We start from the raw sequence: 17,099 nt of genomic DNA, 5'->3' as shown, positions 1-17,099 counted from the left end.
TTTTTTAAAATGTTTATAATGATTAAAAAAAAATGAAATATACCGTTCTTTTTCAGATGAATTCTTATATAACTGTAGAAGAACCCAATAAAAAATTACCCCCTATTTTCACTCTATGTGTAGTGTGGACACCAAAGACTTTTGGCCCACTCTTCATGGGGATTCACTTGGTTGCCGACACTATCTTATCCATGATTACAAGCTTCGTCATCTTTTTCATTTTCTGATTTTTAAAAATAATCCCCATTTGCTTAAGACATTGTTTAAAACAAATCAGAGTCTTCTTTTTTATTTTAATACAATTTCTGGGTCTGGAAATTTGTTGTAGTTGGTAGCTAGGCGGTATTTTCATATTTAAAACATTTTTGGCTCCAACAACGTGTGGTTACAAGACATGCAACTTTTGGGTACCTTATAATTGTCGGTTCTTAACCTTCATGTGTATCTTTTGCTAAGAGCGTTTGGACTCTTGGGAAGTTTCATTCTTTGTAATGCGAAGAAGGAAATGATCCATTTCAGAAGTGGCAAGGTTAGAGACCAGAAGAGTTGAAGAAAGAACATAATTTATCCATGTTTTGAAGGCGCGAAAGAGATTGATTAGAGGGAAGGAAAAAGATGACAGTTGAGGAAGTTAACACCGTTGAAAAGAAGAATGTATTGGTTGGTGTTCGAATGGACAGCCAAGGCAGAGAGCTACTCATCTGGGCTCTTGTGAAAGTAGCTAAGCCTGGAGATTGCGTGGTTGCAGTTCATGTTTGTCGAAGTCCTGGTAATTCCCTTTGAAAAATGTATCTTTATAGCGACATGATCTTGTTCTACACATTCTTTCTTAATTCAAACTCTTGTGCCTTCTTCGGTAAAACATGATTTATCAATGCAGATCAGGCTTCGGAAAACAAGAACTTGTTGGATGATTATCTTGAAGTATATGAAGGACTATGTACTGTAAAGAAGGTTAGTTTTTAGTAATGCTTCAAGGTTCACTTTTCTATCTCATCCATTGGAATGTTTATGGTTGCTTATCCTTTACATGGTTTCAGGTTAGTCTCTCCGGTCAGATCTTCGTTGGAAGTTCAATCCGAAAGGTTCTGGTGAGAGAGGCAAAGAGCCATGCTGCTGGGGCCGTAGTTGTAGGGATAAGCAAGCAAAGTGCTCTCGGGTAGGAGTGGAAGGGCCAGAACCTCTACTTTTGCCTTTATTGTAGATTGTGCGATTCTTTTCTTATTAATCTGAACAGATATCGCTTTCAGGAGTTGGGCTTCCATGGCCAAATATTGCACCAAGAGACTGCCTGCAACGACCGATGTTTTGGCCATCCACAATGGGAAAATTGTCTTCAGAAGGTTCGCCAATAATCAGCTATCAGGTTTCGTAATCCTATCCAGTGTCCTGGTTAAAGAATTTGTAGATCATTCACAAATATCATTTGATAATGTTGCTTTCGATTATTTCAGGTCTCAAAGGAGTTCCAAAACCAAACTTCAATCGGAACTTCTCTTCGAAAGAATGCCGATCTGAATTTGGTGACTCCGAGGCAGAGTCTGAGAGATCCGTTTCTGAAGTAATTCAAAACTCCACAGACGGTTTAAGACATATTGGTGAAGCCTTGAAGAATGAAGGTTTCAACCTTGTTCGTGAAAGAAACAAACTTTCATTGATATCGACTTCTTTATATCCAGGAGACCCTTCAGAGCAGAGGCTTGGTTGGCCATTACTCCCTAGAAATAGTTCATCAATTCCAAAAGCCCTACCTAAAAGAAAAATGTCAGTGGTGCAATGGGTAATGAGCTTACCAGATCGTTCCCCACAGCTAAGTCCTCATTATTCAGCCATTAAAGAAAGCCCATCAGAAAGAGATCTTGGCGACATTTTGAATGAGAGGACTCAAAATCGTGCAACTGCATTGCGTGAGCTACCAAAAGGCTTGGAGGATTTCCTCAAAACAGACTCTTCATGTTGCAAACGCTTCGGTCGGGAGGTTCTGAAGTCTTCAACTTCTCAATTCTCCTCAGGTAAGTACCTTTTTATCCTGAATTCATCAAATCTCTTTTCCCTTCAGGCTTATGCTCTCCATGAATATCCGCTTCTGTGACAGAAAATATGATTGGTAAAGGAGGTTGTAACCATGTATATAAGGGGGTTCTTCCAGACGGCAAGCCAGTGGCAGTAAAGATTCTGAAGTCAACCAAAGAAGCTTGGAAGGATTTTGCCCTCGAAGTTGATATCATCTCCTCTTTGAAGCACAAAAACATCATGTCCTTGCTCGGGGTCTGCATTGAAGATAATGCTTTAATCTCGGTTTATGACTTCCTGTCTAAAGGAAGCTTAGAGGAAAACCTACATGGTAAAGTTTAAATGAGATTTATGCAGTTATTTTCACCTGCTAAAAATAATCAGACAACATACTTATATGAGTTAAATATGCGGTGCAGGTAAAAACAAGGATAAATCTGTATTATCTTGGGAAGTGAGATTCAATATATCTGTAGGTACAGCTGAAGCTCTAAATTATCTACATAATGAATGTTCTCGGCCTGTTATTCATAGAGATGTCAAGTCTTCAAACATTCTTCTTTCCGATGATTTTGAGCCGCAGGTACTCCACCAGACAAATAGGGATGAAAACTAAAAGAAACAAATTGTCCCAAATATGTGATATGAATAATTGTTGTTGCTGTGTGACAGTTATCTGATTTTGGGCTTGCAATATGGGGACCAAAAAATTCATCATTTGTTACTCAAGGCGATGTGGTTGGAACATTTGGTTACCTTGCACCTGAATATTTCATGTATGGGAAAGTAAGTGACAAGATTGATGTGTATGCCTTCGGTGTAGTGCTTCTTGAATTGTTATCAGGAAGAAAATCAATTGGTCCTGAGACTCCCAAAGGACAAGAGAGCTTGGTCATGTGGGTAAGAACCTCCTCCATAAATAGAATTTCGGCTTGCATTATTTATGTGAATGAATGAATTTTAACACAATTAGTGCAGGCAAAGCCAATAATAGAGAGTGGAAATGTAAAAGGCATATTGGATCCAAATTTGGATGGAAAATATGATGAGGTTCAGTTGCAGAGAATGGTTCTAGCAGCAACCCTCTGCATCACACGGTCAGCTAGGCTTCGCCCTAAAATGAGTCAGGTATTAAATTTTCAATATTGTAGAATTTTAGAAGTTATGTTTTAAGCAATATTCTAAATGAAGTTATCTTAAATATTAGAATGAAAGCCGCTTGAATTTTTAAATTCCTTCCTTTTCCAGATTTTGAAGCTTCTAAAAGGGCATAAGTATGACGAAGAATTGGTTGACTCCCGAAATGGTAATATAAAGGATTCAGAAAACCAGGACAATAATGACGATGAGGTTTATCCAAAATCTAGCACAGAGTCACATTTGAGTCTCGCATTGCTTGATGTTGACGATGATACCATATCATATAGTAGTGTGGATCAGAGCAACAGTCTTTCTTTAGAGGAATATTTGAAAGGAAGATGGAGCAGATCATCCAGCTTTGATTAGCTTTTGTTGTACTTGAACAGAAAAAGAAAAATATTAGCTCTAGTTTTACTTTTTGCAAAAATATGATAGGGTGGACTTTGTCAGATCGGTAGTTTGTGCTTGTACTTGTACAGTTGAGGGGAAATATGTTGGCACCCGACAGTGAGGTGGTTTGCAAATGTAAAACGTATAAATCCCATGTAATGTAATACACGAAATAGAATATGCTGGAGCTTGTGATGCTTAATAGCCTACTTGTTCTTGCTGAAAAAAGGTGAACATACTTCTCTGCAATTTTGAATAGATGCATCTGCTTAGATAGATTTAACATTTATTGGCACTAAAATCTCTAACCGCAAAACTAACAAGGTTCCAGAGAATATTCAGGTGGGGTGGTACAGAGATGCACAGCATCCATATATGTAGGCATAGCCAAGAAGTTTTTATCATATTATGTGGCAGTCACTAAACTCTGTTGCAAAAATATATAACAGCAAACAAACCTAACTAGTTCTAATGTTAATAAGTTCTACTAACATGAAACTGTACGGAATTCTGTTCTGATTCTATGAACTCAAGTTGAGGTATGAAATTAGACCAAATAAATAATCTCCTGAAGACACGGCAGCTAATCCCTGTTGGAACTCTTGGTGAGTGGACCCGAGGTTTATATAAACAATGGATGAATTTAGCCAGTCTGCCCAAGCATTTTCTTCTCTGATGGTATGATGAGAGCTCCACCATGTCAATGAGGTTGAAATCTGTATCCACAATCAAGATCCTTATCCCCTATTGCAAGCCATATGCAACAAACCCAAATGTCGTTATCTGCCATTAAGCACACCTAAGTTCATATAGTCACTTCAAGCAAATGCAACTATATAACATCACATCCAAGAGAAGAAATGCAGGTAAGCCTGTTCTTAGTTTGATTACTGCCTGGTGTGACAAAAAGAATACAAACGTAACCACAGAGGAAAAAAATTTCTTACACTCATGGTCAGATACTTCCATTTACAGTTTCAGAAATGTGTTAAATGAGGCAAAGCTACAAGCCATACTGGGGCAAACAATTAGCTTAAGGGTATAGGACGTAGCTTCCATGACAGAAGTCATTGCTAGCATTATTTTCTCAAGTCATGTCACTTCTAGGCTGCGTTCTCTGAAAGAGCCACTCTTGATCATCAAACTTATGGTGGTCTGTCTGTAAGGGAGGGGGAACCCAATTCACAATCAATGCTCTATATTGTGATTCTACCTGCAGTGCACTTTCAGAGGAGCTGGATGCTGGACCTGTTTCAGCCTCCTCATGATCAGTAACAACCTCCATTTGAGGAGGGCGTTGGCACCTATCTCTGATAGCACTAGAAGCCATTTTCTGGGCAAATGCTGTGGGCATACGAGAAGTAGAACAAAGTTGATCTTTTCTGGTTCTAAAATCCATTTCGAACTCCTCTTGTACAAGTATATCCATCCACGTAGGATCAGCACAAAATGGTTTGATGGATTGTGCTGCTCGATCCTTATGCTTTTGCCATTGAAAGTCGAAATGAACGATGAATCCTGCAATTTTATTTTTTGTAAGTACCTTGAAGATAGAAATTGAAGACACATGCTTGGTGCTTTCACAGTGAGGTTCCAACCTATTTTAGAAATGAGTGTAGAATTAAAATCAGCTGACTGTACGGGTGTCAAATCGTGTTAATGGGTCGTGTTCGTATCGTGTCAAAATATGTATATTATACCATATAAGTAAATCCTAATCTGACCCATTAAGCTTATCGTATCACAATCTCAAACCCTAACATGACCCATTAACATAACGTGTCGTGTCGTGTCAACCCGTTTTGACCCATTAGTGAATATTACTAAATAGGTTGACACGACACAATACAACTTGTTTCAAACTGTTTATGTAAATAGGCGGCTTAATAGACCTGAAATTAACCTGTTTGACTTGATTAAATTTAATATAATTTTTTATAAATATTAAAATTACAATATCTATAAAAATTATAAAACTAACTACAAGTCCAAAATTACAATCTAAACAATAAAAAATATCGAAATTAAAATTCTAACAATTTTACTTTTGGGTAGAAGGGTATAATTGTAACTTTAACTTTTTTAACGTGTCATAACGGGTTGACCCTTTATCAACCCGTTAAGCAATCGTATTTTAACGGGTCAACATGTTTTGACCCGAACCAATTAAGACTAAATCCTAACCCGCTATTATCGTATCGTGTTCATGTTGGGTTAACGAATCGTGTAACATATTACCACCCCTAGCTGACTATCTTATTCCTAGACCACCTTTGAATTTTGGTTGACAAATGGAGTGCCAGGCTTTTGGAGTGAAGTTTGATCGCTTCTGTGGATAAAATCCCCACGAAAATTTCTTGATTTGAGAGTCTATTTTTCTACAGACAGATTTGGGAAGCATTTGAGAGGATATGACATAGGAAGGTATTGAAGTGGCCACTGATTTTATTAAGGTGGGGCGGCCAACTTGATAAAGAAGCTTTAAACTCCAGCCACTAAGTCTTGATTGGATTTTTTCAATGATTCCTGCAAACATATTACTTTTGGATCTTTCAAACTTGAGGGGCATGCCAAGATGCTTAATTGGTGAGGTGGTTTTTTTGAATGGAAGGATGGAGGTTATGGAAGAGATTGTGGTTGGACTAGTGTTTGCACTAAATTGAATGGTGGATTTGTCTGAGTGAATTTTTTGTCCTGACCAATCAGAGTAGAAGTTGAGATAGTTGAGTATGGCTTGTGCTGATTCAGGGTTGACTTTACTGAAGATAATCAGATCATCTGCTAACAGTAAATGTGATATGGTGGGGCCATCTTTTCTTATCCTAATCCCCTCAAAAAGATTAGCATTAGTATCTCTGTTAATAAGCCTAGAAAGAACTTCACTACCCAATATGAAGAGGAAAGGGAAAAGAGAATCCCCTTGCCTTAGACCTCTTGATGGTTTGAATAGACCATATGGTGAGCCATTTATGAGAATTGAATATAAGATGGTGGATATGCATTCACATATCCAATTGATCCAGATTTAACTGAATCCTAGGCATTTGAATACATTGAGGAGGGGGGACACTCCATTGAGTCAAAAGCTTTTTCAACATCCACTTTGATGGCCATTAGCCCCTTTTTGCCCTTTTTCTTCTTCATGTGAGAGAATGTTTCCTGAGCAATTATGACATTTTCTTGGATAATACAACTCGGGACAAAGGCTGTTTGGAAAGAGGAGATAATGGCTGGAATTATGGGCCTTAGATGGCTAGCCTGAATTTTTGATATGATTTTGTAGTAAACATTTTGCTAGGCTAATAGGTTTGAATTGGTGCATAGAAGTTAGGGGTTGAGTCTTTGAAATCAAGGCTATATGGGTATGGTTTATTTCTTTGAGGAGTTGGCCATTTTGGAAGAAATTCTTGATTGCTTTTATCATATCATGTTGGACTACTTCCTAATAAAACTTGTAGAACAGTCCAATAAAGCCATCTGGGTTAGGGGCTTTGGATGATGAAGTGTTTTGGATGCCTTTTTTTTATTTTTTTTTTTATTTTTTTATTTTTATTTATTTCAATGGCATTTGGTATAGAGGTTAGGAAGGCATTTTCTGTACAATTCTTGCTACAGACAACTAGGGGTAGGGAACCCCCTGGGAATCAATTGGCCACATCAGCTGAGATATATTAAAAAAAATTCGACTGAAGGGAGCAATTCTGTTGGGACGAAGGGAGGGAGACAAAAATGAAGGGAAAGTAACATAGTTATAAGGTATTGAATACGAAGGGAGGGAGACGAAAATGAAGGAAAAAAAAAACACGAAGGGAAGAAAAAATGGGGCCAAAACGCCTGTTTCATTTACCACGGGGGCAATAATTCTGCCACAGTTCTCCCTCCCGATTGCATATAATATTTTTCAAATGTAAGATTTTGGAAGGGAACAGGTTCTCTAAATTTTCTAGGATGTTTGGGTTTGAGGTGGTGAATATATTTTTAAAATACTCAATGAATGTACTCTAAATTAGGCCTGTGCAAAACACCCGCTAGGCCGCTCAACCCACACAACTCTGTTGGGTTGAACCCGCTAAAATCGAGTTGGGTACATGTCGATTTCATTGACCCTTCAATCCGACTAATATCGGGCGACATTTGAACCTGACTGAAGAAGGAGGATGGCAAAGAGCTCTGTTGAATGAGGAGGATCCTCTCCAATTTTCCTTCCATTTCTTTTCTATTTTCTCCTTTTCCCTTGTTTCTTTTCTCGGTAGCCAAAAAATAGCAGCAACAACAACAGGTAATAAAAATTGATTTTTAAAATGACAAAACCTACTCAATTAAGCGGTGGAAGGGCTGCCATTGGAGGTGAGATTGGAGGTGTCTCTATTAAGTGTTCCGAAACAGCCACAGGAGATCGTATGTGAACTTGCTCGACATCTCGTACACATAAACCCTAATCGGCATTGCGGCGGGGAAGTACGGGTCTCTCCACAACCTCTTGCTCTCTATCCTATGCATCGATTCGTCGAGGTCTCTAATGACATCGTCAGTCGCAATGACCCCGTAGGCTGGAGGAGGGGATTTGGGGGACCGGTGGAGGAAGAAGTGCTCCAATGAAGCGACGAAGGAGGTCTCAGGTTTCTGGGTCTGGTGATAGAGAGTGGAGGGACCGGCTCCATGGGATGGGGAGAAGTGGAAGTAGAGGATGGAGAGAGCAAGGAGAGAGAGAATTAACAATTATCGAAGCCATTGCCGTGGGAAACGAGGTAATTTTTGGAACTCTGCAACGTATCGAAAGCAGAGTTAATAACGAGTTCGACTCGACCCATAATTTTCTGGTCGGGTCGATCCGCATTTGTGAGCCTTTCCCTGCGAGTCGGATCGGGTCGGACCAAAATCTGGCCGGTTCAGATTTATGTGCAGGCCTACTCTGAATGATGGTTGTGTCTGAGGTCATTGTACCTTGGCCTATCTTGAGATTGTCAATAGCATTGCTTCTCTTCTTAATGGTTGTTGATAGATAGAAAAATTTGGTATTGAGGGTTTTTAAAACTGGACAGTTTAAAATATTCATTGGCATCAAAACTGAAGGGCGCATAATTTGGCACAATTGGCCGCAACAAACAATGACTTTGACTGCATACCCCTTCTTAAACTTCCACAATGTGTCCTAGATTTTCATAATGGGAAAGATCCTCCCCTTCCTAAATTTGTATACCTTATAACTATGTTACTTTCCTTTCAATATATATATATATAATGCTTGCTTAAAAAACAAAACTGAGCAAAGATAATAAACCAGAGTAGCGAATTAACTTCCAAGGAGGATAAACGCAAACACGCATACCATGGTTAGGGTAGCCATTGGCAGACCATCTGTTCTTTTCCCTCACTCTGTTTTGGCTATTGTCAGACGAGTCATATGACCTGTAAGAAATCATGGGCTGCTTGAGCTCTTCCGTATGACTGCTGTTCTCATGCTTCCTTTTCCTTTGATTGTCACTTTTCTCCCGACTTCTCTTGTTCCTGCCATCCTTGTGCCTACTTTTCCGACTCTGCATTTCTTCTATAATCTCATCATCTTCCCTTCTTTTCTTCCTCTCTTTCTCCCTCCTCCTCTTCTCCTCCTTCCTTTCCTTCTCCGCCTCTACCCTTTCTCTGTTGAGCTTCAGGACACAAGCAGGAAAAAAAAAAACCAGCATTTTGAAATAAGCTACCCAAATAGAAAAGAAAAAAGCAGTTATGAGAGATAAACAATTGGGAAGTCTCCAAATGAGACAATCTTCACCTCAGGTGTGAAACCTCTGCAGTCTGCATCATCTTAACCTAAATATTAAGCCTACATGATTTAAACTGAACAAATCATTCATTTTTTACCACTCCAACACTCTTAACATGGTCTCTTCCAAAGGTATACATGCAAAGAGTATGAACCCTATACCTCCCTTCATTGAAGATATTCTGACATAATTACCATTCAACAAATTTCACGTACTTTCACGATATTAATAACCATTAAGCTCATGAGTCTGAACTGAAAAATCAGTAGCGATAGAGCACAAACTTCCTAAACAAACCTTAATTAGTTCTGTAAGCGCCTCGCCCTCCACACCGTTCCACAGGTACCCCGGTGGAGGGAATGGCATGCAACGGGACATTGTTCTCAAAGACAAAACTTGAATGCGATCAACAAACACCCTTTATTAGAACTGCTCAAAGTACTTCAGGTTCCAAGTATAAAATACCAAACGCGAACCACTCCACATCATGTATCATGTATCCCAAAATAATGGTTTACAACAGAAATTTCAACATGAGAAACAGAGTCCCTCTGCATCTTTCTGACGCCTATTTGTTTAAACTTCGACTCTTTTCTTGCACGGGTAGTTCCCCGCCCTGAGGGTCATTTCTCCTTGGGCCCTACCGTTTCTAGCTCGGTTTCCAAGCTCGTCGTTATTCATTCGGAATCTAAAATATACACGTTATGTGAGTTACAGACTCATTATGTAGATGTAATATGACAAAGGTTTAGGTCTTCGTATTCAGAAAGTGGAAAGGAACAGCTGGTTTATCTTATCTTATTAGAGTTAAGCAGGATTTTTCTCTACTTTTCGGCCTTCCGGATTAGCACGAAAATGGATGCTTTGATCGCGGGTGACTTCTAAGTATTCACTATTCATACGGAATTTACTGATTTGTAACGTCAAAACCCATAATTAAGAATCCGAAGAATATTCCGGCTAAGATGTTCTTATCCCTTTGGTGCTCGTTTGGTAAGATAGCCTGCCACCAAGCATGGATGATGTGATATTTGTACAATGAATTATTCTAGCATATTATATCACGTACGCATTGCGTGGTATAAAAATCTTATAATAATAATACTCTTAGATCAGTCTATGTCATTATAAATGATCATATTATTATTATTATAATTATTAAAATGAATATTCTACCCACTAAATATATTTTAATTTTTTTAAAATTTTATTCTATTAAATTAATTAAATTATTCTACTCATCATCCTTATATCATATATAAAAAATATTACTTATTATTTTCACATCACATATTATTATATAATTTATCATTTTTTTCTATTGAAATACACGTATAATTTAAACATCAATATGTGTGTTTTTAAATAGAATGACAAAAATAAAAAAATTACATGTCAGTATGTAATATAGGGGATGATAAGTAGAATTTTTGCACCACCATATATTTCTAAGGAAAAGAAAAAATAAAAAATCATCTGTGGTGTATGATATAGAAATAATGAGTACAATTATGCTCCAATCTTACCCTTTTTTAAAGAGAAATTATATATAGAAACTTTCCATCATACACTTCTACTTAATCAACCTGTGATTTATTATTTTTGTTATTCTATCTTAATACTTAAATATATGTGTATTTAAATAGAATATGAAAAATAATAAATTAAATATTGTTTAGATAAAGTTATATGGTGTAAGACTTCCTTATAATATTTCTCTTTTTTATTTAATACAAAACCACTAACTTCCATATAACTTTTCCCTGTTGACTTTTTCCCATAAGAACTAATCTTTAAAAAAGTAAATGGAAGTCATCATGTTTTATAGAAATGATTTGGTTGACTAATATCATCTTTGATGCTAGACACCAAAATGCCATCCTTACATGAAGATTAACATGGATTTCCAAGGAATAAGAGAGGATGCATGGTTGAAAAGCATGTTGGTCCTTGCCGTTTGGAACACGTTTGATATAATTTTAAGAGCTCCAAAGTCCAAATCCCAAAACTTGGTCTCGTAACCCACTTTCCAACTCTACAACGTTAATGAATATATATCAAATTTACTCAAGTTTTCCAAGAAATAAAGAAGTTGAAGGGTATAAATAACTCAATAATCACCACAAATAATGAGACCCGTATTTTATTAAAAAATCATATTCGTCATTTCCATACCACACACCGTACATAGTTTTTTAATTTTATTATTTCTTTTGTCTTCTTGTATTTTATATCTTTGTTTCTTATATATAACAGTAAAAATAAGATAAGAATTACGTAAAATTTTCTAGTTCAAACACATTTTACAATTCATAAAAAGAATGCTTCTCATACTAATAAACATGTTATATATAATATTATCTCCCCTTGAATAAGAAATCCTAGTCTCTTGAAAAAAAAAAGAATTCATCTAAGATAATTGGACCCCAATTTTATTATTCTTATTCTTATTATTTATTTTTTCTTCTCATATACTTTTATTATTATTATTATTATTATTATTATTATTATTATTATTTCTATTTTATACATGAGGGCATAAATGCTGATTCATATTTTGGATGGCTCTCACGTGGCAAGATTCTTATCGTAGTAGCATGGTGTAACCAGCCACAATATAAGACTAAAAAAAAACCTTACGACCTGATTGAGGTTGCGTTAAGAGTCTTAAAAAATATTTAAATATTTTTAAAATTTTTAATAAAAAATAGATATTTTTATTATTAAAAAATTAGTATTACATATTAAAATACTTTTAATCTCAAATAAGCTAAAAAATACGTTTGAGAAAAAACATCATTTAGATATTTTTTTTCAAACGTACTTTTTCAGATAATGCAAAACATAATTTGAATTTCAAAAAAAGAAACTGTGAATAGATAAAAATATTTATACAATTTTTAGATAATTAAAACTTTCAAACTTTCAAGAATATGATCATAATTTTTAAAAATTTAAATAATCGTCATTTCTACTCTATAAAATATTTTTTTAATTTATTTCCAAACAAAAGTAATATATTTAAAAGTGTTTTAAATATATAGTTACCAAACAGTAAATAACTTTTTAATTATATAACTTATTAATTAATTAAGTTATAAATTATGAAATTATAATCTATATTTTTCACCGTACTCTCAAATATGCACTGACATAAGACAACGACTCCAAATGAAGACTTTTGGCCAAACATTCTAAGATAGGTGTTTTGTTAAGATTCAATTAACGGTCAAGATCATACGTTGACTGATATTTATCAACTTATCGGGACCCACAATAATCACCTTAACGTAGTTCCTCACCCACTGCATAATTTCATTAATTTTTCAATCTTCTGCACCAAAGCCCTCCCAAATGCGTATAAATGGGAAGTGAATTTTTCCTCAAGGCTGCGAGTCTGTGAAAGCGCCCCTGGAAACTCTGAACCAATCGCTCAAATCAATTGTCTCTCTCTGGTATTGTCCATTTTTCGTTTTGTTTTGATGGACCCAGGTAATGTTCTTTAGCCGCCCACCTAGGGTTTCGTATTGAGCCGCCGAGTAGGGTTTCATGTTCTTTTTATAAAGCCTCGACCTTTCTTCGATTCTTTTCGTCACTTTTTAATTCCCAGAACTTTAATCGCATTTCCAGTCAATCGATTCAAACTGTGATTTGAATCTTCCGTGGTTGTGGTGGTGAGCCTTTTTCCTTCCAACTGGAATTCCGTTATTCTTGGCTTGATTAAGTAATTTTTAGGCTTCGTCGCTATGAAATCTCATCTGGGATATGGCTGATATGGCTGAATTTTGAGTATTTGGTTTCTAGGGTTATTGAATTTAACGGTGCAAAAAGCCAATTGGGTATGTTTCAGTAGTTTGATTTTGGGCCTTTTGAATCTGTTGGGAATTGCGATTTTCCACCTGCTTATTGTTTAATTCCCGCCAAGAATGAATCTTGGGCTCAAAACTTCATCTGGGTCAATTTAAAACCACTAATTTGTTACCTTTCCACAAGACTTGGCACTTTGCTTGGTGGGTTTTGATATTGTAATGGACGACGGGGAGCTCGATTTCTCGAACCAGGAAATGTTTTCAAGTACGAATATGGGGGAGCTTCCGAATAGTTGCTCGATGGACAGTTTCTTTGATGAACTTCTCAAGGACACCCATGCTTGCACTCACACTCACACTTGCAACCCACCCGGCCCTGATTCTTCGCATACCCACACCTGCTTTCATGTACACACTAAAATTGTTCCGGCATCAAGTGAGGAAAAGGCTGCGACGGATGATACTGCAGAGTCCACCGAAAAGAAAGGGAAGAAAGTGAAACGACCGTTAGGCAATCGGGAAGCGGTTCGCAAGTACCGTGAGAAGAAGAAGGCTCGAGCTGCATCATTGGAAGACGAGGTTGTGAGATTACGGGGTTTGAATCAGCAGTTGTTGAAGAGGTTGCAGGGTCAAGCTGCGTTGGAAGCGGAGATTGCAAGGCTGAAGTGTTTGCTTGTGGACATTCGAGGAAGAATCGAAGGGGAGATTGGATCGTTCCCATATCAAAAACCGGTCAACCCCCCCATCTTTCCTAATCAGAACATGGCTGGTGCATATGTGATGAACCCATGTAACATGCAGAGTGGAGACCAGGTCTATTGTCTTCATCCAGTGGCGGATGGCAAAAGTGGAGAAGACGCAACATTAAACGGCCAAGGCTTTAGTGGCTGTGAGTTTGAGAATCCCCAGTGTTTGGCAAATCAGAATTCGGTATCCAAGGAGCTTCCTGGTTGTGCTGTTGGGAATGAAGTATCCGATGTCAATTCATCCGGCACAAATAAGAGGAAAGGTGATACTTCATTGTTTTTCCTTTTTTTATTAATTATCTCTTAATGTCATATATACTTGTGTTCTTTGAATTAGTTTTGTGATGTGGAACTTGTTGCCTGTTTATTAGCAGCGCAAATTGATGACTCTGACAGCAGTGTAGTCTGTTTTCACCCTGTGGGGAATACTTTAATAACTTGTTAAGAGCATGGGGCTTATTATTGTGGCAATCAACTGATGGCTATTGGGTCAAGCAATTTAGCTAGTTGTAACGGGTAAAATTTTAGTTGTGCTCTTATTGTTTGATTTTTTGAGTAGGGACGTTATTTGGTTGTATAAATTTATTGCGAAGATCTTAAAAAAAAGTCAATAATATCCTGATTTGTCGTAAAAAGAATCATTATTATCTCGCATGCTAAGATATCCCAAACTCTGCAGTTATTTGTCTTCTCTATCTCACACAGACATGCTTATCTAGATAGAGAACAGGAGGAGAGAGAAGGGGGGGGGGAGATGTGTGACACGCTACTATGTTCGAAGAAGTCTGTCTCTAATCAGGTTGAGCGTGTCCTTAGAGAGTGTGAGGATATTATGCTTGAAAGGCTAAACAGCAAGATTAGAAAGGCCTATTTGTTTATCTTCAACTGAAAATGAGGAAAGGTGAGAAGCTAGAAGGGAGGGCAGGGCGGTATGTGCTCAATGAACTTGTCTAGCTTGCCTTGTGCATGATCCTTTTTGTCTCTTTTGATTAAGAAATTAATGTACTTGAACGTATTTTATGATTTTTGCAACATATTGCTTGTTAGCTTTTTATGATCTGATTATTATGATGTCTGTTTTATTAGGAGGAGCTCGGGCAGCCAGAGCAAGTTGAAGAGCTGACTATTTGTCATTGTGTTTATCCTCGAGGGTACATATGGTCTACCAATAAGTAGTTTTGTTGGACTGCAGCATCGTCATTTTGTGATTTATTCTCTGTTTCATTTTGTACCCACTGTTGGGTTATTGGGGGTGCCATGGGCTATCTATATCAAGCATGAGATTTGCTGGGCTTGCTGCTGTTTTAGCAAGTGTTTTGGTAACTTTATGGCTTTGTAAAGTGGAGAGTTTAGTAGATGTATAATGTAGTTCGTGGAACTTGTGGTTGAGGTCAACTTTATGATTTTCTATGAAGTTGAATGCCCTTCAGTCTCAGCTTTAGTAATATTCTATACGGCCGCACACATACGTCGGTCAATTAAAATGGTATTATTTGATGTTCTGACTTTTCTCTTGATTTTGGTTTGTAATTAAGAATTTTTGTTTTTTAATTAAAAAAAAAACTTTATTTTTCCTTTGAGGCCCTCTTCTGGACTGTTACGCCGTTTCAGTCCCTTAATGGCAACAAATAATAAATAGATACGTGAGCAATCTTCATCTAAATATCACGAACCACATTATAGGGGATAGCAAAATCTAATACGTTAGAAAAATAGAGAACATATTCACTTCAGTATTATTTCTTGCACTCCACCGCACGTCCCCAGCCCCGTCAAGCGCCCTCTCTCTATCTCTCTCTCTCTCTCATCCTACCCATTCAATATTTATCTAGATCTTATAAAAATTGTACTGTATTTTATAAATACAAAAATTATAGCTTTACCCAAAAATTTTCACGCTAACATTTGAAAGAAATCTAGGGAAGATTTTTTAAACTGGTAATTGCAGCTCCGTCCAAAAAATTTTTGGTAGATTACTGTAAATTTACATTAGAAAAAATATGGAGGAACAACCAATTTTCCACCTTTGCTCCTGGGATAGAACTGATTTCGTTTATCAAGGCTTTATACACCTGAAAGTAAAAATGTAAGAAAGTTCACTGTTAGTCCATTGTGTAAGTGAAAGAAAAATAAAGGAAATGGAAGCAGAGAGCAGTAATGGAGGCAAAAGTTGCTCTGTATATTTTCTCTATGTACTGAAAATGAAAGGAGGTCGTAGCCTATATACAACTCTACTCTGTAACAAACTAACAGACAAATAAAATCAATTTCATATTTACAGTTGTGTAAAAGAAAGAATCAAGAATAAATAAATATAAACTCTTAAACTACAATGCGAAGTAAAAACAAAAATATAAACGACTTGTAGTTTTCTATCATTTATCATTTAACACCCTCCCGCAAGATGGAGAATGGAGATTGACTATTCCCATCTTGGATAAATGTGACCGCATGAGGTAGGAGGGCAAATCTTTGGTAAGCAAATCAGCCAATTGTGTCTGAGAAGTGACATGTGCAGTGGTGATGCTTCCATCTTGGATTTTGTCTTGAACTAAGTGTCAATCAAGCTCGATATGTTTTGTTCTCTCGTGGAATACTGGGTTGGCAGCAATATGTAAAGCAGCTTGGTTGTCACAAAAGAGAAATGCAGGCTGTGGGTGATGAAAACTGAGATCTTGTAATAAATAACGAAGCCAGGTCAACTCTGAATAGGTGGTGGCCATTGATCTGTACTCAGATTCTGCTGAAGACCAAGAGACTACATTTTGTTTTTTGGACTTCCAAGAGACTAGTGAATGGCCTTAAAGTATGCAATAGCCGGTAATGGATCTGCAGGAGTCAGGACAAGAGGCCTAATCACTATCACAATATGCCCTTAGCTGAATTTGAGAGGAGGAGGAGAGGAGAATGTCTTGACCAAGGGAGGCTTTGATATATCTCTAAAGCTTGTACACAATAGCCAAATGAGTGGACATGGGCTTTTCCATGAATTGACTTAACAACTGAACAGTAAAACTGATATCTAGCCGAGTTATTGTGAGGTACAATAAGCGGCCAATAAATCTCCTATAAATGCAGGGGTTAGAAATAGGGTTTCCATCCTCTCTGCTAAGTTTGAAGTTTTGTTCTAAATGAAGTTTTAAAGGTTTACAACCCAACATACCTGAATCTGAAAGGATATCTAAGGCATATTTTCGTTGACATAAATGAATTCCCTTTGATGATCTTGCAATCTCTAA

General features: G+C 37.0%; 3 protein-coding genes across 5 annotated transcripts; 2 read left to right on the top strand and 1 right to left on the bottom strand.

Moving 5' to 3' along the window:
• Nucleotides 1-304: 304 nt before the first annotated feature.
• Nucleotides 305-3,745, top strand: LOC122313096 (serine/threonine-protein kinase CDG1-like). The gene is made up of 10 exons (XM_043127828.1): nucleotides 305-769; nucleotides 881-954; nucleotides 1,041-1,159; nucleotides 1,251-1,366; nucleotides 1,455-2,012; nucleotides 2,096-2,344; nucleotides 2,433-2,596; nucleotides 2,686-2,913; nucleotides 2,992-3,141; nucleotides 3,262-3,745. Exons 1-10 carry the CDS (start codon nucleotides 616-618, stop codon nucleotides 3,517-3,519), a joined length of 2,070 nt encoding a protein of 689 aa, XP_042983762.1. The 5' UTR covers nucleotides 305-615; the 3' UTR covers nucleotides 3,520-3,745.
• Nucleotides 3,746-3,927: 182 nt separating this feature from the next.
• On the bottom strand, nucleotides 3,928-10,054 carry LOC122313097. Its single transcript, XM_043127829.1, has 3 exons — nucleotides 9,603-10,054; nucleotides 8,873-9,191; nucleotides 3,928-5,061 (listed from the first exon to the last, which is right to left on the bottom strand). Exons 1-3 carry the CDS (start codon nucleotides 9,681-9,683, stop codon nucleotides 4,631-4,633), a joined length of 831 nt encoding a protein of 276 aa, XP_042983763.1. The 5' UTR covers nucleotides 9,684-10,054; the 3' UTR covers nucleotides 3,928-4,630.
• A 2,570-nt stretch (nucleotides 10,055-12,624) lies between these two features.
• LOC122313725 (basic leucine zipper 23-like) lies at nucleotides 12,625-15,349 on the top strand. Of its 3 annotated transcripts, none has more exons than XR_006243475.1 (3): nucleotides 12,625-14,123; nucleotides 14,235-14,376; nucleotides 14,947-15,349. XR_006243475.1 is itself a non-coding variant. In XM_043128915.1 (2 exons), exons 1-2 carry the CDS (start codon nucleotides 13,334-13,336, stop codon nucleotides 14,973-14,975), a joined length of 819 nt encoding a protein of 272 aa, XP_042984849.1. In that variant the 5' UTR covers nucleotides 12,626-13,333; the 3' UTR covers nucleotides 14,976-15,349. The 3 variants fall into 3 exon arrangements, 1 of the variants encoding a protein (XP_042984849.1); XR_006243474.1 differs by having other exon boundaries at nucleotides 14,232-14,376; XM_043128915.1 differs by lacking the exon at nucleotides 14,235-14,376 and having other exon boundaries at nucleotides 12,626-14,123.
• The last annotated feature ends 1,750 nt before the right edge of the window (nucleotides 15,350-17,099 follow it).

The sequence above is a fragment of the Carya illinoinensis genome, chromosome 6, assembly GCF_018687715.1.
Source record: "Carya illinoinensis cultivar Pawnee chromosome 6, C.illinoinensisPawnee_v1, whole genome shotgun sequence".
NCBI classification, from domain to species: domain Eukaryota; kingdom Viridiplantae; phylum Streptophyta; class Magnoliopsida; order Fagales; family Juglandaceae; genus Carya; species Carya illinoinensis.
This window is presented reverse-complemented; position numbering and strand designations above follow the sequence as displayed.

Coding starts and splice junctions, on each gene's coding strand:
- LOC122313096 (XM_043127828.1), top strand. CDS start 616: ATGACAGTTGAGGAAGTTAACACCGTTGAAAAGAAGAATGTATTGGTT. Junction 2,013..2,095: donor AACTTCTCAATTCTCCTCAG/GTAAGTACCTTT, acceptor CTTCTGTGACAG/AAAATATGATTGGTAAAGGA. Junction 2,345..2,432: donor CTTAGAGGAAAACCTACATG/GTAAAGTTTAAA, acceptor TATGCGGTGCAG/GTAAAAACAAGGATAAATCT.
- LOC122313097 (XM_043127829.1), bottom strand. CDS start 9,683: ATGTCCCGTTGCATGCCATTCCCTCCACCGGGGTACCTGTGGAACGGT. Junction 9,192..9,602: donor CGCTTACAGAACTAATTAAG/GTTTGTTTAGGA, acceptor TGTGTCCTGAAG/CTCAACAGAGAAAGGGTAGA. Junction 5,062..8,872: donor CAATGGCTACCCTAACCATG/GTATGCGTGTTT, acceptor ATAAAATTGCAG/GATTCATCGTTCATTTCGAC.
- LOC122313725 (XM_043128915.1), top strand. CDS start 13,334: ATGGACGACGGGGAGCTCGATTTCTCGAACCAGGAAATGTTTTCAAGT. Junction 14,124..14,946: donor CGGCACAAATAAGAGGAAAG/GTGATACTTCAT, acceptor CTGTTTTATTAG/GAGGAGCTCGGGCAGCCAGA.